A 24,942-nucleotide genomic window follows, 5' to 3' on the forward strand; every position below is an offset into this window, starting at 1 on the left:
AATTGTTATTTAGGAAACTTCTCTGAAAGCAAATCTTATCGATACAGGAATGTAAAAGATTGGAATACAAGATAAAGCCCTGACCAGAAAACAATTTGTGGCATAAAAAAATAATTTGCCTTAAGGAAAATATGACTGTGGCTTCTGAAAGTATAGGCATAGGACTATGGCTATAGGCAAAACACACAGCTGCAAACCGCCCGGTTATGACCTGGGAATAATTAATGAAAATGTGCCAAATGTCGCCCCAAAATCGATTAGCTTTTGTCCATTTATGTAAAATAGCGTTTGTCTTTCACGTAATTTGGCGTTGAATGTTTAAATAAATTACTGTGTGGCAAATATCTTAATCATTAGAATGCAAAGTCTCAGCATTTAAGAAGTACATATCGAAATCAGTGTCATCGCATAGTTTTGGTTTTGCGTGACTTTTTTGGTCAGACACCGGGAAAAAGGCAGTGGTTAAGAGTCTGAGAGCTCATCTCGTTTAAGCGATTTGCTAATATGGTTGCAAGAGGAAATGTTAATCTACCGCTTTTCGTTTACCGGTGATCTATTTAAAGTTATGCTCCAGGAAATACGTTCGTAGCCTTAGCTAATCTATTGGTTTGCAGATGGAAAGGTTATGTAAAAAATTGCAGAAGTTTAACTAATTAACGTAAAACCTGGATATGTCAGACCAACAACCAATTTATCCACACCAAAGCATTCCAGGTTAGTTGTATCTTGTATTGTATATACGGTGTGAAGCGTGTGCAGTCATTACTGTTACATAATTAATTAGCACTAGTGAAGAATCCTCCGGTACATGTGTTAGAGGTTGGTGGTTAGGGGTTGATGGTTAGGGGGTTAGTGCTGGTTATAGAGATACGTAGTTAGGGGTTAGTGGTTAGCAAATAAGGTCCGGGGAAAGTTTCTTCACCAGCACCAATTACCTTATCAATATGCCACATACATTTAAATGTGTTCAATGCATTTTTACCTCAAGCTGAAATAATTAATACCTTTATACTTTCGCGTTGCGCCCAATTTATAAAAAGTTCTTGCTGTAGTACAAGTTTGTATGCATTTACATTGTATATCATGCTTAAACCATAAAGCCTTATATTTATAATAATACATAGAGCATTTAGTTATATATATATTTTTATTATATAATATATGTATAAAAGCCTATATACTAAATTATTTTCTAGGTATTGAGTATCGTATGGTAGCAGACTATGAGCCACAGGACAAAGACAGATGTATACGATGTAGGGCCAACGACACTGTTATTGTTAAACTGCCGCTAAATTTTGCTTTTACGGTGAGGTTTTGACACTTTTTTTGATATTTTGGTAAAACATTAAAAGCAACTTAAATAGAAAGTTACATAGGCCTTTAGGATTTTATTTCATATGAAGAAAATTCTTTAATTATGTTTGTATATATATTTATATTTTTATGCCATAAAAACTTTTTAAAAATTCTGCATAGTCAACAAAGTTTTTATTTTAAATTAAATTTTAAATATGCTCTTCATATTTATAACAATGCAAAATAGTTTTTTCTTGGTTTTGCTTTACAGTTCACTTTGCATTGTAAATTATGGAATACTGCTTTGTGGTTGAATTAACCGAAATGATACTTGCTAAGGGTTAAAATTCTGCGAATCGTTTTGTATTCGTGGTTAAACTGGTTATGCATTTCCTTATTTTTTGTGGTTAACGATCTTTTCCTGCCTTGCTTATTTGTTAGTTGTTACCATTATGTGTGTGATTATGAATTTAATTTTTTTTAACCAATTACAGTTAGTTTTCTGTTCTTGGTGTTTAACACAGGTAAATTGCCTATGCCATTGCTCTTCAACCGGTGTCCACGGTGCACCAGTGCAAAACGGTATACAAGGGTGCATCACGAACAAAAAAATTGCAAAAAAGGTTGAAGAGCACCGGCCTATGCTACTAAATATGCAAATTATTCCTTTTTTTGCCAACTTTAAAAAATGTTATCAAAATGAAATCTTACAAAATAAAATACAAATGTGGACATATTTATAAATCATAAAAATAAATGTAATTTCAGGGCACTGACAAGCACCCAGAAGGCTGGCTATACTGCACCAACCTTCAAACGGACGAGACAGGTTACATTCCTGCTGAGTATGTGGAGTACGTGCAGACTGTTGTCCCGAGACCGGCGCCTCGTGAAAGGCCCTTGTTACCCCCTGTACCTGAGGTGGTTGATGAAGCAGAAGTCCCTCCTGTTATCCCTCCCCGCTGGTATGATAGGCTTTCACTTTAATTAAACTTTTTGTCAGTTTTTTAATGTAATGCATGTTTCATTTTCGTGAGATTGATTTGCTGTAAAATAGTTGATGGAAAATGTAACCTGCAAAGTTTTTTTTGTAGTATTATTATAATTTGTGTACATTAAATTAATATCTTAAGTTACTTTTTACTCTGTTGGCCTGATGTATTGCCTGTTTTACTTTCATGTGCTTGAGGGTGCAACAACAACTGATATAGGAAAGTAATCAGTACATACGTGTTGCCCAACCAAAAAGCATATTCATGTTCCCAACTAGATCACATTTCATTTGATTGAAACACTCCTCACTGTACATTGAGACCCAATCATATTTTGCAGTTTTTGAGAATATCCATTCAGTTCCTTCCTTTTTCTGGTTATCACCATTCACAAATCTTAACATTAAATATCTAATAATTAAGGTCCTTCCTTTTTTTCTAGGTATCACTTTTCGCTAATCTTAACATAAATATCTATTTGGTTGCTATATTTTTCTGATCACCATTCGCCAATCTTTAAGTTAAATATCCGTTTAGTTCCCTTTTTTTCTGGCTATCACTATTCAAAATTTAAACAGTAAATATATATTTGGTTCCTTTCCTTTTTCTGGTTATCACTTTTCGCAAATCTTAACAGTAAATAAATGTTTGGTTCTTTTCTTTTTTCTGGGACTCTGCGTGTCACTATTTGCAAATCTTAACTTTAAATACCTATCTAGTTTCCATTCTTTTCTCTGGTTATCACTTTTTTCCATTCTTTTCTCTGGTTATCAGTTATCACTTTTCGCAAATCTTAACATTCGTTTTTCACCAGTGGTAGTGACAGCAGACCACAAGTGAACAGCAACTACGTACCAGTGCCCATAAATGTCAATGTTTCAAATGGATCAAATTCTCCCCGACCACATCGTCCATCTCTATCACAATCCTTGCAGGTAACTGTTGTGTTGTAATAATAATGTCTTTTATTTTAAATTTTTATTTTAAAAAGCAGCCATATTTATTTATACACTACATAAGAAAACTAAAAATATTGCGACAAAAATGTTCTGTACTCCTGTAACATGTATTGTAATGTAAAATATGTACACTTGTAATATGTATTGTGAATATCAAATTATAAGGTTTTAGTTTAAAAAAAAAATAAAAAATTTAGGTAAAAGTTTTATTTTTTGAGTGTTTTTTTCTTTTACCCGATTAGTAAAAAATCTGTCCATGTTTTAACTCATGAAGAAACATTAATGTAAGCTTTGAAATTCTGACGGAAATGTCCTTTCGTTCCACGCAGGGATATGTTAACACTTATGTTGAAAAGCAGCTTATTTGTACACTGTATAAGAAAACTTGATTTTTTTAAATATTATGCAACCAAAACATTAAATCCTCTACCAATTTATGTTTAAAAAAAACATGTTTTTTTCCTTAAGTTGGTAAATTTTGAAGTGTCATACAATTTAGGTCACTACAGATGTTTTTGTTAGATCGCTTAATCAAATAAACATGCGTTTAGCTTAGCAAAATTAACAGTTACGTAAGCAGCACACACGCGCTACTTCCTACTGCTTTTCTATATCCAGTGGCTGCATATTTATATTATCTCTTCCTGCCTAACATAAAAGAATGACTCACACACCCCTCACTCAGGTTTTATCCGATCAATTGTTGTGGTTAGCCATTCCAAACCTTGGAAATTGGTAGCGCTTTACTAATGCTTTCATGCATTGCTGGTTAAATTTAATTTTATTATGCAAAGTTTTATTACAAGATACATTTAAATTTATTTATGGGTGAAATAAGAATGTTTTTAAATAAACCGAAACTTGCTGTAAATAAATCTGTTTATTAAACATTAGTACAGGATGTGCCAGACAAACTTCCTGGCGAGGCTAATTATGATTCTACGTTTCCATTTTAACAATTTATTGTTTGTAAAGTGACATTTTTTTAACAGGCACAATTTTTCAGTGACGCTCTTTCCAAAACTTTTAATTCATAGCGTGTTTTAACAACCATCGTTATTTCAGGGCGTGTTTTAACAACAGAAGTTTTATTCATAGCGTGTTTTCACAACTGTCATTTTGCTATTGATTCCCTTCTTGTTGTTTCAATATTTTTGCTTTCACTTTGGAGACAAAAAATATTTAAAAAATTAAAATGCAGAAGTTTAAAAAGAAAACTAAGAGCAGATAGTTGTTCAAAACAGTGTTTTTGTTAAATTACAGGACCAGGAATGGTACTGGGGTAGTGTTACAAGGGAAGAAGTCAATGCCCAGTTAAGTGATGAACAAGATGGGACGTTTCTTGTCCGAAACTCTGCCAATAGTGATCGCGAGTATACCCTAACATTAAGAAAAGGTATGCACTGTTTTTACCACGAATTGGTAAACTGTAAATGTAGGGATTAGGCTTAGGTACAAACGTACAATTGTATGAAGTAATTCTGTTGAGTAAGTAATATTTAAAGGTATTTTTTGTAACATAACTCTAATAAAGTCTGAAGCGTTGGGAGATCGTGTTTATCAATTTGTTCTTTTTATTTAAAAACCTTATTCAAATAGAATGGAAATTAAAACAGTTAGAAATGTAAAATAAAAAAGTAAATAGATATTGCAACACAAACACGCGTTGCGAGTAATAGTACGTTCTACCACGTCGCCTGAACCAAATGTGACTGCAGAGAACAGTCGAGGAACTAACGGTGAACGAAAAGGCAAGGTTACAGGAAAAAGCGCACACGTGGGTTCACCGAGTCGTGACGGTATAAATCACGGAAAACAATAGCGGGGACGGATTGAGAACGAATAAAGAACATAGTTAAATTGATTATAAATGAAACACCACAAGTCTAACCGAATAGCAGTAGAAATGTTAGAATAAGAATAAAATAACTGTAGTATTTACCAGAGCTTAAAAAGACTATTCTACTTTATGCCTAGTAACAGCAGTAACAGAATATTGTAATTTTTTTACCATATTGTTTCTTCATTTCTCTATATCAGAATAAACCATCCAATTATCTAAGACCGAAACATGGTGAAATTGTAATCACAATGTTGTACATGTTTATCTTCAATTAATTATTAACTCATCTAATTCATCAATCATTTTTTAAATGTGCCAAGCAGTTATATAGATTTACGGCAAGTTTAAGATTCATCAAACTAGTTTTATTTTCATTTTATGTTCCACGTAGAACAGGGTTCAGCATATCAATCAATAACTCGGATTACCGAAAAGCGGAAAAATTTTAACACACACTGACACTGGTCACTGACACAATCCATTGAGAATTTAAGCAACTTATAACAATTTTGTTTACATTAAATACAAAATAAAACATTTTGTTTATTGTCCTACTTTCATAAAATATTTAGTTTAATCTTATTTTTCCCTCACTTTTTTTTGTTATTAAATATAAATTTCCAAAGCGAAACATAATGCCACCTTTTTTTCAAAAATTGGTATGCTATGAACTGCAGGCTCCCCTAGCTTAAACTACAAAAAATCTGATTCTCTATGTCATGAACTCCAGGCACCTATAGCTTTAATTATGTCTACATTTTTTCCAGGATTTTTTTTAAAAGCTGTATTGTTTTGTGAAACTTTAATGTTACCTTTAGCTTTAGGTCACATTTAAGCATCTATGTCCATATACAAATTTTCATTTTTCGTTTGTGTGCACCTTTAAACTACAAAAAATCTGGTGCTATGTATCATATGAACACCAGGCACCTCAAGCTTTAATTATGTCTCCATTTTTCCTCAACAGGGGGTAGCAACAAACTTATTCGGATTATGAGTCGAAATGGAATGTACGGTTTTGCAGAGCCGCTTATTTTCAATTCAGTCATACAACTTGTGAACCACTATCGAAATGAACCTCTTACAAGATATAACCCTGACCTGGATATAACGCTCAGGTATCCAGCTCCAAAACAGGTGTGTAGAATTAAAAAATAGGTTTATTTTTTTGTGTTTAACTGCATAAAACCTGGATTTTTGGTCAGTTTCAATGCAAACATAATAGCCTACATGCTTAATGTAATTTTTATCTCAAGTGTTTTGGTTTAAAAACTAAAACCATTTTTAGTGATGTCTTTTTTGTGTTGTTTGTTTTCCTATTCTAAGAGCAGGATTCTACAGTTATATTTAGAGTCGTCTAGTTATATTTAAATGGTTTTTTTGAAAGGGAATTGGTTTAGCGCATTAAATTGTAGCAACAGCAGCATATGGCAGGCCAACACAAAAGGTTAATGTAGTTAAAGCAGACCTGAGATAATAACATTAAAGCATGGTATAGGCTACACTAAATTGTATTCATAGCAGTCAGTTAATGCTTCTGTTAAAAACACAAAATTTACGTGTAAACCTGTATTGTGTCTTTACTTTTCATTTCATATGAATTTTTGTATTCTTTAATGTTGTATGCGCATTTTGCCAGCAATTCGTATGTTACTGTTATAATATACCATCACACATTTCCATTAGTCTTGAGATTTAAGTGTATTTTCAAGTGTAGTTTGCTAGTTATGCTCTACTTACACCTGAATACCTGCTACAAATAACCATTTGTAGGTTAAGAGTGCTTTAGTTTACAAACTCACTTGGTCTTAGCCGTCTAGTTGTAAAAGTAGCAACAAAATGTGCTGTGTATAAAATGTCTAGTTTTATATGGTGTAATTACATGCAATGTTTATAGTCCATATACAATATACTTATATATATATATTTATATAATGGTTTTAGACTTTTAGCAACAAATTGTAACTCGAAGAGACAAACAAATTTTTTGCAGCAGTTAAACTTTTGAACAGTGACAATTTTTTATCATATGTTTATTAATATTTTGCGACAAAGATTTATAAAAGTATAGGTAATAATTATAGGCTAATGTTGTCTCGCCATATAGCAGACAAAATGTTGATAAATTAAAATAGCGTATTTCAACTATTACTTTATAAAAGTAAAAAGTAGACCCAGATACTAATAAATACAGCTGTTTTATTACTTTACCAACCGTTTTAACTTTTAACAGTCTATTCAGGTTGCCTTTATTTGGGTTACAATACTTAACACTATTTTATAAGCACTATGAAAATATTGGTAAAGACCAAACAATATGCCTGGCCTGCTCGCCAACAGCATAAATAACAATTTTTTGTTAACTTGGTTTATTTTCTTAGCAAGCAACAACAGAATTGTCGGACGAATCTAAAGAAGCTTTGTTCCGAGCTTTATTGGAGGACGATAAAACTTTTATCAAGATTAGCGACGATTACCAAGACATATTTGCAACTTTCAATGCAAGGCAACAGGTTGGTGTGAAATACTTGTCGTATTCTTTAAAACTAACGACAAGTACATTTGTTTGTGCATTCATTTCTTTCTAGCTGTACAGTTGTGTATAGCTGATATATTGGTAAAATATAATAAAGTTTTCTTACTGTTTTACCAATGCATTATTTTCAATGAGTATTACCAGTCAGTTATCTAAACAATCTTTTAGCAGCTCATCTGGTATAAAGAAAATAAAGAACTTCCTTTATAAAAATTATTTACATTATGTATAAAATGTATTTGCAAAATAATTTACATTATATTTACATTATACCTGGACAGCCTGGTATTACTAAAGTACTATCATTGTGTATTTCAGGACATTCAAAACATGAAGACAGCAATTAGTGCGTATGAGGAAACGATATCGATGTTTAAAGAACAATGTTCAACACTAACTACTTACATGGACCAAGCACAAGGCAGTCATGAAGAACACAGGTTAAACAATTTTTTTTTTAAATACTACATCATAAGATTCATATGTCCAGTGATTACTTAAGCAATACTGGGTCATGGTGCAACAGCCACATTTTTATTTGACTCTCTTTTCCACACTTTTTATCCATAGTGTGTTTTAACAAACGTTTTTTTTGCTGTTGATTCCCTTCTATTCATTTTTTAAATAACATGGTTTTCGCTATCGTTTTTTTAAAAAATAAATAAATTAAAAATTATGTTATAATGCGTTAAGCATGTCTGATGCTCTGGTTATAAGAGGTTTATGGTCCTGTGTGATATACACTACAGGGCTTACACCAAACATATTCACTATTACTTTATAAAAATTAAAATCAAAATACATCGCTTATTTAGTGAAGTATTGTTATTATCATTTCAGGAACAACAGTAAAACTAATTAAAACCAAAAATGTCATCAAAGTGACACAACTAATTGTGCTGGTAGTTTTTTACCTAAATTTCACAAATTATGGTATATGAAGATATGCTATCACTATTAATGTTTAAATTAAATCTCCTGAATTTTAAAAAGTTTGTCGCTTATTCTATATTCCTACTGTAAAGATTATTCAACACAACATTTAACATTTACTCATAAAGTACAAAAGTCATTCGTAACCTTTATTGTTTACATAACCTAGCGATTAGCAAACTATTCTGGCATTGACATATAACAGACTTGTACTTTCCCATGGCAAGTTCATGACTCTGCCCTAATCCCTTACCTGGACTTTAAGCTGTGTATTCTGTGAAAATAACATGCCATATTGTCTTTTATGCAAATTATAATTCAACGGCTGGTATGAAAAACTGGTATCTGGAACACACAACATTGAAAATACATTTTTTCTTACCAGTTGAGCCCTTTAAAGTATTTTTAACACATCATTATTTTAAACCAGGTTAAAGGAAAATTTCCGCCGTATGCAAACGCGACTGTTGTTTATTGTAAACCAATGTGAGGACTTACGGACACAACTCGGTCAGGAGATCCAAGAGAACAGGGAAAGAGATAGACGGCTTAACAGCATCAAAGCTGATATGTACCAGCTCAAGAAACTGAGGGACTCCCGGATTTCGTAAGTTTTGAACCTATTTATGTCATTTAATTTTTAATGATTTTCTAAAGCAGTGGTTCTTAAACTTGTTTGTATGCTTTACCCTTTTAACAAAGATACTATTCAGAATTACCCCCAATATGTAATATGGTGCTCATTTATTCAAAGCAAAAACAGCCATTTACAGCAGTTTATTTAATGAGACAGATGCGCTATTTTTTTGGCAACGTGTTGTTCAATGTCTGGTAAAGTACTATAATTGGCACAATTTTTCCTGTCCGATCAACTAATGTGAATTTTGATTGGTGGCTTATTTACCCCCCAAATACGAGGGTTTTACCCCTAGTTTAAGAAACGCTGTTCTAAAGTGTCTTGCTTCTCTGTTCTAAAGTGTCTACACCCCACAATGGTAGCAACGATCAGACTGCAGTGTAAACTATCTCTTTCTATCCTAAATTTTATTTTTTATTCTTTTTTTTACCCCCAGTCACTTAAAAGCTATGCGGATCAGTGAAGAAGTGATCAATAACCAGCTACGTATAGATGAGGAAGATGAAAATGAAGGAGTCTATCATCTTCCGGACTCCGTCAACCTCCGAGAGAAGTATCCCGACCATTGTGTTGAAACCAACTGGTTCTTCCCAAGATATGGCAGGTAGGGGAATCTCACAAAATATTGTCAAGAAAAATGTAAACGGAACGACAAAAGTACAACTTTTTATACCAAATTAATCGCTAAAAATTATTTACTTTATGTCAGGTAGCAGAAGTAATAGAAAATACTGTTTTTTTTCCTTTTGGCAATTTATTATTGTACCAACGTTTTGACGTCCTATAGACCTATACATTGTTTTTTTAATTAAATCTTTTCTTTGTCGGCGCTGTGACAGTGGGTAGTACGCCTGTCTTGAACCTAGGATGAAATCAGTTACGTTCATTTATATTACTGCACCGACGGTTTGACATGCTATGCATCTTTTTTGTTAATCGCATTTTTTTAAATTAAAGTGCATCCGTGTACCAAGTATCACCGCCAATGCATAATACATTATATCGCTTCTCTTTACATGTAAGATTAGAGGAACAGACACACAAAGTGCTTCAGATTTGCCTCTAAGCATGCTCGGTAGCATTAGCGGTAGAACAACTAAAAATACCCGAAAAAGCTGCCGGAACACAATTAAATAATTGCCGGAAAAAGCTGCCTAAAAAAAAGCAATTAAATAAGTTGAAGAAAAAATCTACCTTAAAACGATTAAAATAGGTGGCGAAAAAAACGATTAATTATATAAGTTTTACAAAAATACTGTGTCTTATCGTATATCTAGTGTTTCGAACCCATGTAGCATGAAATATTAACATGTTTTCCACCCACACAGGAGAGAAGCAGACGAGGTTTTACGCGGAACACCCAACGGTACCTTTCTTATCAGGGAACGTAACGGACCTCCGCCATACGCTTGTTCACTCGTGTAAGTTCAATTTTAATTTTCTCTTATCTTTTTTTCGATTTTCCAAGCCGTCTAAACACGTTTACTATCCACCGTATGTTCTCTTAAGAAAGATACATAGCGATAATTTCTCCAACCCAGTGGTCACTAATGGGTTATCTAAATTATTCGCCGTAAATAAAAAATTCCCCAAAATAATCACCCTCAAAAGAACATGCTTGGTAACTCCTCTAACTCGTAAGCTGGCATGAGGTTTATGAAACAAAACACCTGTTACTTTAACAAATGTTGTTTTCCGGCCACGCGAGGATAAAGTAAGTTACATTCATACATAGATACATTCATATAAAAATTAAAATTAAAAGAATTATTCACTCACAAAGTAACATACTTAGTAATTCGTTTAAGCTGGCACGAGGTGTATAAAACAGAACATACGTGTTTAACGATTGTCGTTTTCGGCTACGCAGATATTGCTACATTTATAAGTTACATTCATACATTCATAAAAAAATCCCCAAAAAATATTTACATACAAAGTAACATACATATAACTCGTAAGCTTGCACTACATTTTTTCATTTATATATTTTCAGACATCAAATTTCCGATACTAACTCGTTTACTATCCACCGTTTGAAATTGTTTAATCGAACGTACATAGCTTAATGTTTGCACTTGACTGGTCCATACAAATACCGTTTTGATTTTGAATTCCTAAATTTACGATATCCTTTCATTTATGTGTACGTTTTACATCAAACACAATCGTTTTAAACTATATTAAGATCGAACATACGGCTGGAATGAACAGACTACGGTTTCTATGTTTCCCAGCAATAGCACCAACAAATATTAAAAAATGTCAATTAACTTTTATAGTTTGCATTTACCATGTATGTTATACCTCGAATAGCATTTTTGTAAAAAGGTTTAAAAAAATATTTATTATTTTTAAAAATGTACAAGATTTCGTACTGTAATATTCATTTTTTTAATGCTAGATAAAGAGAGCCCTGAGAATTTCTAATTTTTTAAAATTTTATTTCGTGGGTATGTAAAATTTTATGCTAGATAAAACATTAGTAATTAATAGAAATTAACGTTCTGCTCTCCACAGTGCCAATGGCAAGGTACACCACTGTCTTATCGAGCAAACCGATGATGGTTACGGTTTTGCAGAACCGTTTAATCTGCACCTGACACTAAGCGATCTAGTGTTACACTACGCACATAATTCACTCATCCCACATAACGAAACACTGGACACCAAACTGAGCATACCGGTTGGCTGCGTCCATAGGAGATGACACATACCGGAATAAACCGGTTTTAAGAGGTTAGACAAAATGTATAGCATTAGCGAGTAAATGTATTTTAACAACCACAAAGTTGCATACATGGTAACACGTGAACGGGCACGAGGTGTGTGAAATACGACACTCGTTATAGAACTGCCCTTGCCCCGCCACGCGAGGATAGAAAAAGTTGCTTTCATTCATTCAATCATTTAACGCCGCGAAAAAAGTAGTAAGCGCGACTGCTTAAGCCAAAAGTTGGTAAGTTCGAAGTCCAATAGTGCCTCCATGGAGAACGTGTTCTTCGGCATAACACTTGGCGGCAATTCCTTCAACCCAGTGGTCCCTTATGAGTTGTCTAACAAATTTACATGTGCGGTAATTTATAAGCGGACACGAAGTGTGTAAAGTCGAACACCCGTGTTATAAAAACTATCTTTGCCCCGTCAAGCGAAGATAAATAATTTAAATTCATTTTTGTAATATATACTAGTAATAATGTAAACCAGCGGCCACAATTTCGCCCGTTCTCTTATTTTGATTTTAAATACATTTCCTTATCGGCCAAATGTCAATAAATCTATGTATTGACTCCCACTGTAAACAGAACTCCACCCCTCCCATGCTACAACTTTATTAGCAATTATGTTAGTAACGTTCCAATTAAACTAATTAAGTATTTTGTTTTCAGGCGTGAAGGTTGTGGTGGTTAGGCTTTGTTCCACGATCTTTTGAAAGTATCCTGACATAATCATCCTCTTGCCCCTTACTTTCAAACGATGTGTTCAAAGCTACGCAATGAATTTTAATAGGCCAATCGTGCGCCAAGTTCATATCCCGTTCTTCCATCGGATATTTACTATTTGCTCTCCCAATCAAGTTACGATCTGATGCACTTACGTTATGTTCCCTAGCTTCGAAGTCAAATTACTCTTTTCATTGTAAACCGGCTGTTTGCACTTCGTACACGTTCGCAGCGCGTGTACGAAGTATATAGCATTGGCTGACAGACCTTTCGCTTATATGCGTTGGTTGCTGTATCTCCAAAAAGGCAATGCTTGGCTGTTACGCAATCACCCAAAACACGGTTTTAATGGATCGCTGCTCTTCGGTTGCCTACGCTAATTTTGGTATCCAAACTGAGTGATACACCAGTCGCCTTTTTCTTGATTCGATTGTATTTTTCCGTCGTTTTCACTTGGTTTTACTCCCGTGCCTTTGAAATTCTTAATTTTGTGTTTTTATTATATTTTAATTTCCTCTAACCAGAAGATGTTACCGTCGTAGAGTGTTATAGCCTGACATGTTCTTTTGCCACGCCCTGCAACAATTACGATGAGCGCATGTGTCGTGGGCAATTTCTTACGCCTTAAACATTGTGCGCAATACTTAATAATTCTCCGGACAAACAAATCAATCTGGAGTTACGAAATGAAAAGTTCTTTCAGTCGAGCCTCAATTTGAATACCAAGGTTATTTTTCTTTTTTTTTCTAATCACGAAAAACCAGTGATATAACACAATTATTCACGTAAAAATATTCCTCAAATCTGTGCTATTTTTCCTAAAATTTTATGACCTACAGTAGGGTGGGGGAAGATAGGACACCTTTTCATTCTATTTTCTCGTTCCAGTTAGTAGTAAACAAAGAAGATTCGAAGAATTATAAAACCATATCCTCACGACTTCCATAAACCGTTGTTTATTGTTTAAAACTTGATCAGGATATGTGAATATTAGGTGCTAAAGGTGTCCCATCTTCCCCCGCAGTACTATATAATTTGTTTCATAACAAAATGACCTATAATTTAAATCGTGTTTTATCGCGAAAATTTAAAACAGTCCATCCGCCATCTTGCTTCCGAAGCTTGCTGTTTTGGCTCGTTTCTTATTCGAATGTCTGTGTAATATTGCAATGCTGATTTTTATTGTTGGTTCCTGACAAAGGGAAATATGTTTTAATGTAATGTATATCCCAGTAAGCTATTATCCGTAAGAAGTGAAAATATATAACGCGCTACAACGATTCTCTGCAACTTGTTTTCGGCTCTGCTTAAAAATTGAAAAGCTGGTTCATCCATGTTCTGTACGGAATGCGAAAAAAACAGCAGTGGGTTATCAGCTTCCGGTTTTTAAGTTTTCAGATCACATTTTTGGTCATTTTTAACGTTTCGTCCGCTTACAACATTGTTTTGAGGTTCTAGTTTTGGGTACAAGCTTTGCACTTGCAGTTTCGCAGTGTTTTCAGTGTTATTTTCATTCTCTTGCTTAAGTTTCGACTGAACAGACGGATCCGCATGTTCGGAAAATACTGCCGCCAACTCTCGCTGCTTGCGCAATTGGAAATACAGTGCCGCTCCAACCAGCAGAGCAAATACAACAATAAAGAGCACCACTCCAGTTGTTACTGCTGTTGTGAGTGCTGGTAGTCCATTCTGGTTGCTGCAAAACGTATAAAGTAAAGTGAGGTAGAGGAAGATGGGACACCTTTAGCACAAAATATATAAATATCCTGGTCGTGTTTTAAACAATTAACAATGGTGTATGAAAGTCGCGAGGGCAAGGTTTTATAATTCTTTGAATGTTCTTTGTTTATTACCAAAATGTACGAGAAAATAGAATGAAAAGGTGTCCCATCTTCCCCCATCCTACTATATTTAAGTTCACAATGCGGCTTGGTTGTTTAAAATTCAACCATTTAATTGTGCAATTTACACTCGACGTATATATAACTTTTTTAAATAATTAATTTTATATATAACTTTAACTCTTACATATGCGTAATATTTTCTTTCTTGAACTTACCTGGCCACCGTTGTATCCAATGTGTTTGCATCTGTACCTATTCCCAACGCACTTGTTGCATTCATGATAACCTAGCCTGTATGAAAACGTGTGGAAACTTTATCTGCAGCTGTTGTTGCTCCAGGCGTTGGAGCATACAGGTCTAATAGGCAAACGTTTTAGTCGACCTACTCATGAATTATTAATGCAATTTCGCAAGCAAAACTTGCTATTGGTTGACGGAAACCGCATAAAATTATGCCCGGTTTTAACTTAAACATTTCACTGTATTTGAAATATATGTGTTGGGTTTTATTGTGGGTTTACAGAGTTCCGTCATTTTCATTTGCAAGCAAAATGTCTTGCACTATAATATTATTATGGTTCGTACAGTACTTTTATGCGTAACACCATTTATTGTATCATTGCTTTATTTAATTATTTTAATGTGACTGCATAGTTTTAAGCGCTTTAATCGTGTTTATACGTGGAGGTTCGTGAGTTGGCTTATTCTATAGTTAGGTCGACGGGATTATAAGTATTAAGTACTTTGTCCTGTATCTGCACCGACATCGTGCGGCGTAGCTTATATGCGACGTAACTGTTAAATATTTTTGGGGACCGTTCTGAGCAAACCCTTTCGTTTTTGTTCGATCGTAACCATTTTAACCTACCAGAAATTGACTACCAGTACTAAAATAAGTCTAGCGAGTTTTAGGTACAGTTTCGCATTTATCTATCCTATAAAATCACTGACGATACTTTGCTTGGATGGTAAAGAAATAGACCAAAGCGTGGAACGGCGGTTTCGCGGCAAGGCTTGATGTGCGTAGCAATCAATAGGAAGTAACCGTATACATTATCTTTTATGTTTAAGTTTAGATGATTGTTTTTATTTTTGATGTTTATCAAGACAAAGTATAGATCATATGTTGTTAGTTGTATTTAATAACCTACATTAGTGAAACTGTCAATCATCATTTCAGTGTCTGGGTCGTAATGGTGAACAGATTAAAGAAAGATCGGTAATGCTGTTACATCATGTTCAGTAACCATTGCGCAGTTTATTTCGCAAATAAAGTAAATCTTTAACAAAGTTATTGAATGTATTTGACACTTGTCAAATAAATAAACAAACATTGCCAAGTGCTGGGTTTGTCAACTTAAACCAATATACGATCTGAAAGTTTGATGACGTCAGTCTTTATCGTGCATCAAATCACAATCTTTATTCGTTTCTAAAGCTATACAATATAGTGTTATGTATGTTGCCTGGATCTTTTAACATGGACTGCAGTGGTGGAATTTTGGGACAAATATTCTCAGAAAATGGCTTTGATAACTCAATGGAAAGTAACAGTGACATGAAACAGGACAAGTTTGTCAAAAGGTTTACACACCTTCAGGAAAACATATTTCCTGATGTGCACACTTTGATTCAAAGTTGTTCAGATCAACTTTGTAAAGTTGAGTCTTTCACAGTAGAGAATGGTCAGGATGGTCTTTGTAATCAATCTACACCACAAGCTACTGCTTCTTTAAGAATGTCAAATGGGCACAGTTATGCCAACTCTCCAAAGGGATCTGAGGAGCCACCAGGGTTTACTGAGAAAAACATTGAATATTTGAATGGTGATAAAGAAGATACTTACATACGACCCAATTCGAAAAAGGAGTTTTTGCAGCAGTTGCTCATTAAAAGAAATGGTTTTTATTTCTGCACAGAGTGTCAATACAGTAGCAAATACTACAAACCATTTTACAGTCATTGTAATAGAAGTCATATACCCAAAATACAACCTAAATTTGAGGATGCCAAGTTTTTGTTATGTTGTACTGAATGCCCCTTTGTGACTGTTAGCACAAATGGTTTTAAAATTCACTGTGCATTGAAACATGGAAAATATAAAGCTAAATCTGTGAAAAAATTAGTGGCACTCGATGATCCGTTGGCTAACACTAAATTTTTGGCTTTCATTTCCACTACCAAATGTGATATAAAACGCAAAAAAGCTTTGGAACAATACAACCACTATTTCTCAGCTAATATGCCAGAGGAAATATCAAACAATCCCCCTAAAGAAGATACATTTGTTACATTTAGAAACATTCAAATACCTTGCATGCTTTGTCCTGATAAAAAAACAAATCCAAACATGCTGGAAGAACATTATTTGAGTAACCATCAGACAGTTGGGCCTGTACGCAGCAGAATGGACCACAGGTTTCACTGTGAAAAATGTGATTTCAGTACATTAAGTTACAATCATCTGCATGACCATTTTGCTGACAATCATGAGTTCCTTGCATCATTTCAAACTAATGATATGTTTGAAGCTGAAAGCACAGCCATAGATGATGATGACAAGGAGAGCATTGATTATTCGTTTAGACAGGACAAACCATCATTGCGCAACCAATGCTTAAGCACATCGTTTCCAATGGTTGAAGATGATGTTGACAATATGTCCTTGTTAAGTGGTGGAGAAGAGTTGGACAGAGGTGCCAGTAATTTTATCTCAAAGTCACCTGGTAAAGATATTATTCAAAAAGAGGTGGAATCTGCAGATGAGGAAAATGAGAGTGTATCTGACAACAGCCCAGATATCAGGTGTGAGAAATGTCCTTTTCGTTCAAAAACCATTCCAAAACTTTTGAAACATTACAAGAACAACCACAGTAGGTTGTTTCCAAAATTTGTTACTGATAGGGTTCAGCAAGATCTGTTGGATAATCATATTGAAATAAACATGCCCAAGTCAGCTATTTCACAACAGTGGGTAAATGGATGGATGAATAATGAATGCACCCGGCTTATTTTTCATCCTATTTACAAATGCAGAGTTTGTGATTTTAAAGGTGGAAACTCATACTCGATACATCAACACTTTGGGCAAATTCACCCCAAAGTTGGATGCTCTGTTGGTAACGTACAAGTACTTGAAGACACTAGCATTGTGACCTCTTCAAACACATTTTGCCTCAGCAAAGGCAGGAACTTGTTCAAGTGTTCAATATGTGAAGACTTCACTTGTGTTTTCATGCAAAACATGAAAATTCATCACATAGAAAATCACTCGGACCACCCATTAGTTGCAAGCAATACATACCCAGAAGAACTTATTAAAGCGTCCACTCTACTTCGCTGTTTTCAATGTGTAGCAACCTTTAATAACATGGCAGATTTATTGTTACATGTTCAAACACAACACACTGAGTTGGTAACAAACTTCCAAATGGTAGACAGTGATATCAACTCTATGTATGTCTGTAAACAATGTAACATGACTGTAGACTCTTTGGAGGATCTTTCCTCTCACTTAGAAATACACAACAACATTCACGCTAAAAGATTTTCCCAGCATTACATTACCTGTTATTCATGTTCAAAGTGCAGAAGAGTCTTTCGTGGCAATAGATACTTAAAACACCACTTCAGTCGTGTTCATGTTGAAATAACTGACTATAAGTTTACTTTGAATGACATTCCACAGTACATGCTAGACCATGGGTGCCAAGATAAACTGCCACAGGATTTAGAAGTTGCCTCTCCATCCCATAGTATTGTAGAAGAAGAAGAAGATCTTATGTCTGATGGGTATGATTCTACAAGTGATCCAGACTTTAAGGTGTCTAATAGTAATAAGCGATTCAAGGGAATGCAGACAGTGCAAAAAACTGGCTATTATTGTTGCTGGTGTCCACATTTTAGTATTAACGCTTCTCTTTTACACGTTCACCTAAAACGGGTTCATAAAAAATATTTTACAAAGTCAAAACTTGAAGCAATGAAGCATTATGCAACTGACACTGATTTTACAGATGATGATACAGAAACTGAGAATGAGAGTATGGATTCATCAGAAATTAATTCAGCAGCAGAATCTGATGTGTTACCTATTAGAGTTGTTCAAACATGCTCTCATCTCACTTGGCAAACAAAAAGCCCAGAAGTATTCAAAAAGCATGTGGAACAAAAACATGATGAGAAGCATCCCCACAAATGTCCCCATTGCTCAAAGCACTTTATCTGCGGCACAGTAATGACAATGCACCTGCGTAAAAAGCACAAGTTTTTAAAACCTGGCCAAAAGCAGTTCAAACCATATGAAAATGTACGCACGAGCTGCACTCATCGTAACATTCGCACAAGAAGTCCAGAACTCTTTAAAAATCATGTTGATCACCACCACAGCTTGTCAGCCCCCTACCACTGCACAATGTGCAACAGTATATACGTGTGCTACAACATATTTTCACTGCATATTCGTAAAAAGCATTCCATTGCTGTAACAACTGATTTAAGTGAGTACAAAAAAGAAATCGAATATGGGAAAAATATAGATACCATATTACCTACAAAAACTTACTCCAAACTCGCAATACAAGCCCCACCTGTCAACGATAAGATTCAATTAAAACAAGATAAGAAATATTCAAGAAAAAGTGCAACCTCAACAAAGCATTACACTCATTCAAAGGTATTTTGACTCATACAATTTTAAATCACTTGTTACTCAATCAAAGCAATGGCATTTTGCATGCATTTTTCTTTACCCAGAGTGTGAAAACAGAAGTTGGACAATGGAAATGTTTATTCTGCAAAAGATTTTTCGAAGATTACCAGCAAGTTAGAAAGCACACAGTTAGCGTGCATCCAACATTGCAGGTATTTCTAGCTTGGGTTAAATTGGAATTAATTGCAATGTTGCTTTGTTTACTTAGTTATGGAATGGTGGGCTGTTATTCTCTTGTTTCTTACTTCCTGTAATATGATATTGCTTCCTAAGCCCAGAATGGTTAGTGGTTACCCATGTTAAAAATTTACCATTAAGATAGAATTATTCAAAATATTAAAACACATATCATACGAAAAAAACAACTTTTTTTTTAATTTTAGACAATATGACCAATTAACAGTTTGAGTTAATGTTTTAAACATGCAGATCAAATTTGTAAAAATATTCAAATTTACCTTTCGAACCATCATTTAGTTTTAACAGTTTCAAGCACTTTGAAAAGAAAAAAAAGTTTATTTTAAAATTAAAAAACTTTGTAAAATTTGCTTTTATTTTGTAATAGTTGATCAGATGCAGATGGTGTGATTTCTTGTGCAAAACAACAGTGCAGCTCAACAATCATAACAGGATCCACAGGAAGTTCATTGCCGACCGTATGAGAGAATTAAGAACCATATGGAAAGAACAACGAATGAATAACAAAATCAGGTTGGTGCAACACATGTGTTCCTTGTCTTAATACTGTAGGTCAAGAACTTGTTTTTGCAGTTTTTGCCAAGTTAAAATCAGAAATAAAAATGAAAGATTTTGGTCTGTATTCGAATCCCAATTTTGAACTCTTTAATATTTAAAATGAATTGGTATTTTGGTTCACTCTGTCTTGTAAAAAGGTTTGATGTATTAGTTACCTGTATCATGTTACACATTGTTTGTTCATCAGTATGTCTTGGGAATTTCAAATATCCATGTTATTGGCTTCAGCAAGATATTAATCAATCTTTATTTCTATTTGTCATTTTATGTTACAGCATCAACAAGAAAAGATCTGCTTTACAAACCACATTGTTGGAGCCCAGGGCAAAAATTAGAAAGGTAAGATTGGAACTCAACACTCAAATATATTAAACTAATTTTTAAAACTTCTGTTTAAGGTTGACTCAACTGTACATGAAAAGAAAAGAATTGAAAAAACAAAAGATTCTCCAAGTTCTGTCATTATTCCACAGGTGAATATTGTTAGTCTACTCTGTGTAATTTAATACCTAAGGTGTGTAATTTAATACCATGCCAAGTCTATGCTCATATTTGGGATTGGGAGAGTCAACTATTCCGCAGAGCATGAAAACTAAACCATTCTTCTATTTAATGTGGGGAGATCCTTATTTTTAGTGCCTGTTATTTAGGCCATTATCCCAGAAAGTTTATTCAAATACTCTTACAAAATGCAGAAGCAAATTATGAAACTGTCAATTTGTTAAATAAAAAAAAATATGTTTTGGTCTGTTTGAAAACATTTAACAGTTCAATGCGTTTTCATCCAGCCGAAATCACCATCTGTTTCATCACGCACAAGTTCCCGGGAGTCAACACCCCCTTCTATTGTACAGAAACAAAAAGCTAGAAAAAGTATTCAAGGAATAACATCAAGCACAACTGAAACCGAGGTATTTAGATTTAACAACAACTTGTTTCATAAAAAAATTTCAAAAGTATAATTTTCTTGTTATGGCGATTGGCTTGTTATAGTTTTGAAATTTCAAGTTCAAGGCCTTTCAAATTGTGTTGGTGTTCAAAAAGATATTCATTTTATAACACTTCCAATTATTTTTTTCTTAGACCAATGCTGTAGAAGTTCAAAGCAAAAGAGTGACTTTAGGTGAATGCTACAATGTTTCACCCCAAGGGAAGCTTATGTAAGTATTACCAAGCTTGAAAACATCGAATATAAAGCTTAAAGATCTTGTCAATTATTAAGAAATGTGTTGCGTATGTTCAAATGTAAGTTTAATGAAATCCACGAATATTCATAAAGCATAGCTTGTCAAAGAAAATCTGAAGTCAGTGGTATTGTACAATCAGTTGCTTCAGTCATCTATGGTCTTTGGTGTAAGCGTGTGTGCGTGCACGTGTGTGGCGCGATTTCGCGCCAGAGCGCGCGTTTTCCGTTTTGTTGTCTCAGCAATTGTGTGGGTCTACTGTAAACAGAAACCGCACCAGCGCGCATTCGTTCTGTTAAAATGGTCGCCCTGGGTCAATCAGTTTCCTACCGTTGTTAGCAGTCGGGTTTTCCTTAATGATATACTGGTGACGTGGCACATTGGTTACAGCGCACGTGTTGTTATGGATACTGGGTTGAAAGCTCGATGCTGCCATCATTGTGGGCGTGAATGTCTTGGACAATACACTCTATAGTCATCGCATAACCCTTTGGTCATTGTATGGGTTGTCCAAACTTTGTGTCATACTTAGAAAAAGTAAAAACTGTTCACCCACTTAGTTACGTCATGACAAGCACGATGTGTGTGAACATGAATCTCATGTTATAACGTCTAATATCCACACACAGAAATAGATGACACCGTTTCTAACTTATGCTTCTACCGTTCAATTATTGCAACGTGGCAATGTGTTGAACATACTTTCATCATGAAATCACATTCTTTGTTTGTTACATTTCAAAACAAAAGATTCATTTTGACAAAGGTGACAGCGTTTCTCTTCCCCTCCCCTTCATTTGTCATCTCTTGAAATTCGTTCGTTATAAAGCATAAAGTGTATTAATGAATAGTGACGGCTGTATTCCTGATTTCAATTCTATTAAACAATTTCAAGTCTTGTGTCTTAAAGCACCTAACCCACTTGTCCGCTTGATTACGGTGGCAAAGTTCGCAATAATTTAGAACAAACAAACAAAAACGAAAGTTATTTTAACACGCGTAAGGTTAAAACATTTCAGTCTTAATTTCGATACACCATCAATAACAAGCAATGGTATCATCCTTCACTTAACAACAATTGTCCATGAAAAGATGGCATGAAATGCATAATGTTTGGAAAGATGCTGTCATGTAATGCGAAATGTTTGGAAAAGATCTTAATAACGCAAAATGATTCGAAACGATGTCATGAAACATAACGGCTTATGTTTTGAAAAAGATGATGTATTGTCCAATGCCTTGGAGAATGTATTGTCCAATGTTTGGAAAAAAATGTTATGTTCTTACCATCTTACGAATTTTTGAAAAAGATGTTATGTAATGCGAAATGTTCAAAAAAGATCTTGTGTATTGCGAAATGTTTGTTAAAAATCTTGTGAATTACGAAATGTTTGTAAAAGATGTTTTGTCATGCTCAATTTTAAGTTGAATTGTTCACTTTATAGTTGCAACTACTGCAAATATGAAACGACGGACACCACTCGAGTTATGATTCATTTAAAAGCTAACCATCTTCAAACAACTTCGTTGAATTGCGAGTTTTGCTTTTTTGAGTCGCAAACTTTCGAAACGATTCTTGATCACCTTCAATCGCATCACAAGGTATGTTGATTGATTTTAACTTTTCAGCCTTTTTGTTAACCTTGCGCAATTGCAATGTTTGGAAGCCCTTCTTTACGATGTCATTTTGATCGCGAGTCGAGTTGACAATGCAACTACAGAAAGTAGTTGAATTGTCAGCAGATTTTTCAATCGCCTGTTTTGACAGATGGCAAGAAACTATCATGCTGCGATCGGAATCTCTGCACGTTTCCCACCGAGCAATAAACACAGTAAGCGATGTACCGATATCTTAATTGACTTCTGTTATAAACTATACAATCTTAATTTTTCAACTGCCATTTTTTGAAACTTCTTTTACAGTTGATTTCTTTAAGAAATCATCTTTTTACAATCTCCATTTCACTTTAAGCGCCAAAGATCTCAAGCGCAAGATTGTCTCCCGCACCGTCTTTGCCAATTGCAAGGAAGTTCTACAAGAAAACAAGATCCATCTATGATAAGATGTTGTCGAATGGTAGATGGACTTCATCCAAGCCCAGTCCTGGATTTCTTCAGTCTGGAACTTCTGAGAAATTACCTCCAACCGCCGTTGGAAGTAAGCGTACATTGACGAAAGGAATCAAGTGCTCTTACTGTGACACTAGAACTTACTCCACGTATGATATGGAAATTCATTTGAAGAGACATGAAGTGTAAGTATGGGTAAAAAGGTTGACGAATGTCTCATTATTGTCATTAGTATAGGTCTATAAGGTATTGCCACCTTATAGACCTATATTGAATGTAATGCCAGTTACATTCAATAAAGTATTCTAGAAGATATCTTTTTACTAAAGATAATATTTTAAAATATATCTTCTCCCAATTTGTAAAGATATTATTCCGAAACAGATCTTCTGGCAATTTATTACAAAAAGTGGTAATAACCCTGATAAAGACGACCTGCGTTGGACGTCGAAACATCGGAACGATAATAAATTGCCAGAACGTCTGTTTTACAGTTATATACCTACCATCAAAATCTTATGTATTGCAGATTATATATCAAAAGCTAACCGATTTTTTTTAACTGTAGGTCCATGGTGGATCCGTGTAAATTCGACGAGCATAGATTTATGTTAGCCGAATTAGACGACATAATTGACAAGTTTTAACCGAGAAAAACAATTGCCAAAATTATTTTTGTTAGAACTGCTGCTGAACTAAAATATTGCAGTTTTTCATGTATTGTTTTATATCATGTTAGATCTCGTTTAAAGTTTTACTTGAACCTGACCTCGCGACTGTTACCATTGTACAGTAAATTGCGTTTCAATTTGCCTTTATAACGGCATAGTTTTTACACCAATGTTTTACAACTCGTATACCCCCGCACTAAATACTCTCACAGCCTGACTTGTAAATAATTATCGCCTTTTACCCGAGCTAAATCTAAATGATGTTTGCTTACGATTTTGTACAGTTTCGTATTTTTATTACGTTTATAATGTTTTAGTAATTATGCATGGAATAATCATTTTTATGAACATATACTAAACTAAAACTAGTGCGCCTAATTTTACTGGGTTGGAAAGAATATCGTTATAAAAAAATGGAACCGTAAATGCGATCGTTCTTACAAAAAAAACTCTCTCTTTGATTGTAAAGTGACTGATTAGTATTGCTTTTGCGAATCCTGTTTTTGTCGCATATATTTTGCTACAAAATAAAGAGTTTGTAACTTAGTTTACTTCGTTCTCGATAGTATTAAAGGTAGTATTCGTTTTTTGTACCTAAAGAATTGTGTAGTTATTAATCTGTTAGCGCTTGTGGTCTTATGTTACACGATTTAGAGGTTAATATTTATACAATTGAATTATGTACGCGGTGTGGTACAGTTGATAAGACGCTTGACTGTAACCCAGCGGTGATGGAATCAAGGCTCGTCGCTGCTACCATTGTGGGCGGTTGTAACCCTTTGCAACAGTTGCTCCATTCCAGTGGTTACTAATCGGTTGTCTAAATTGTCATTCATACAAAATTATCTGACCACATAGACAAACCTTTGCGCGTAAGTGGGCAGTTCGTTTGTACTTACAACATGCTTTGAATTTTAACAAATGTTTGTAATTCCCAAATTCGACGTACCAAGACCCTATTACCAGAGTCATTGGTATTTCCAACGTCTATACTAACTTTATGTATTTCTACAGCTCTGCTCATTACCATTACAAACTTTATACAAAGCATTGAACTGCCTCGT

General features: G+C 34.4%; 4 protein-coding genes across 4 annotated transcripts in view; 2 read left to right on the plus strand and 2 right to left on the minus strand.

Moving 5' to 3' along the window:
* The window catches only part of LOC149732348 (ATP-dependent DNA helicase Q5-like), a 96,392-nt gene extending 91,540 nt beyond the window's left edge, over positions 1-4,852 (minus strand). Inside the window, exon 1 of the mRNA XM_089883704.1 lies at positions 4,837-4,852. The gene's annotated coding sequence lies outside the window, so the exon portion shown is untranslated. The remainder of the gene's footprint in view (positions 1-4,836) is intronic.
* On the plus strand, positions 511-13,922 carry LOC149732358 (phosphatidylinositol 3-kinase regulatory subunit gamma-like). Its single transcript, XM_089883735.1, has 13 exons — positions 511-714; positions 1,197-1,309; positions 2,068-2,264; positions 3,106-3,226; positions 4,514-4,646; positions 6,061-6,230; positions 7,475-7,606; positions 7,948-8,069; positions 8,993-9,169; positions 9,636-9,803; positions 10,528-10,620; positions 11,720-11,938; positions 12,589-13,922. Exons 1-12 carry the CDS (start codon positions 672-674, stop codon positions 11,907-11,909), a joined length of 1,659 nt encoding a protein of 552 aa, XP_089739861.1. The 5' UTR covers positions 511-671; the 3' UTR covers positions 11,910-11,938; positions 12,589-13,922.
* LOC149732359 (uncharacterized) lies at positions 13,805-15,104 on the minus strand. The gene is made up of 2 exons (XM_089883764.1): positions 14,702-15,104; positions 13,805-14,338 (listed from the first exon to the last, which is right to left on the minus strand). Exons 1-2 carry the CDS (start codon positions 14,764-14,766, stop codon positions 14,029-14,031), a joined length of 375 nt encoding a protein of 124 aa, XP_089739890.1. The 5' UTR covers positions 14,767-15,104; the 3' UTR covers positions 13,805-14,028.
* A 148-nt stretch (positions 15,105-15,252) lies between these two features.
* Positions 15,253-24,424, plus strand: LOC149732360 (uncharacterized). The gene is made up of 11 exons (XM_089883702.1): positions 15,253-19,161; positions 19,242-19,349; positions 19,763-19,908; positions 20,229-20,292; positions 20,352-20,426; positions 20,742-20,864; positions 21,037-21,113; positions 22,583-22,739; positions 22,906-22,969; positions 23,110-23,392; positions 23,776-24,424. Exons 1-11 carry the CDS (start codon positions 15,946-15,948, stop codon positions 23,852-23,854), a joined length of 4,392 nt encoding a protein of 1,463 aa, XP_089739828.1. The 5' UTR covers positions 15,253-15,945; the 3' UTR covers positions 23,855-24,424.
* The last annotated feature ends 518 nt before the right edge of the window (positions 24,425-24,942 follow it).

The sequence above is a fragment of the Ciona robusta genome, chromosome 8 (assembly GCF_009617815.1).
Source record: "Ciona robusta chromosome 8, ASM961781v2".
Lineage (NCBI taxonomy): Eukaryota > Metazoa > Chordata > Ascidiacea > Phlebobranchia > Cionidae > Ciona > Ciona robusta.

Coding starts and splice junctions, on each gene's coding strand:
- LOC149732360 (XM_089883702.1), top strand. CDS start 15,946: ATGTTGCCTGGATCTTTTAACATGGACTGCAGTGGTGGAATTTTGGGA. Junction 19,162..19,241: donor AGCATTACACTCATTCAAAG/GTATTTTGACTC, acceptor TTCTTTACCCAG/AGTGTGAAAACAGAAGTTGG. Junction 21,114..22,582: donor TCACCCCAAGGGAAGCTTAT/GTAAGTATTACC, acceptor TTCACTTTATAG/TTGCAACTACTGCAAATATG.
- LOC149732358 (XM_089883735.1), top strand. CDS start 672: ATGTCAGACCAACAACCAATTTATCCACACCAAAGCATTCCAG. Junction 6,231..7,474: donor GGTATCCAGCTCCAAAACAG/GTGTGTAGAATT, acceptor TTATTTTCTTAG/CAAGCAACAACAGAATTGTC. Junction 7,607..7,947: donor CTTTCAATGCAAGGCAACAG/GTTGGTGTGAAA, acceptor TGTGTATTTCAG/GACATTCAAAACATGAAGAC.
- LOC149732359 (XM_089883764.1), bottom strand. CDS start 14,766: ATGAATGCAACAAGTGCGTTGGGAATAGGTACAGATGCAAACACATTG. Junction 14,339..14,701: donor TTGGATACAACGGTGGCCAG/GTAAGTTCAAGA, acceptor TACGTTTTGCAG/CAACCAGAATGGACTACCAG.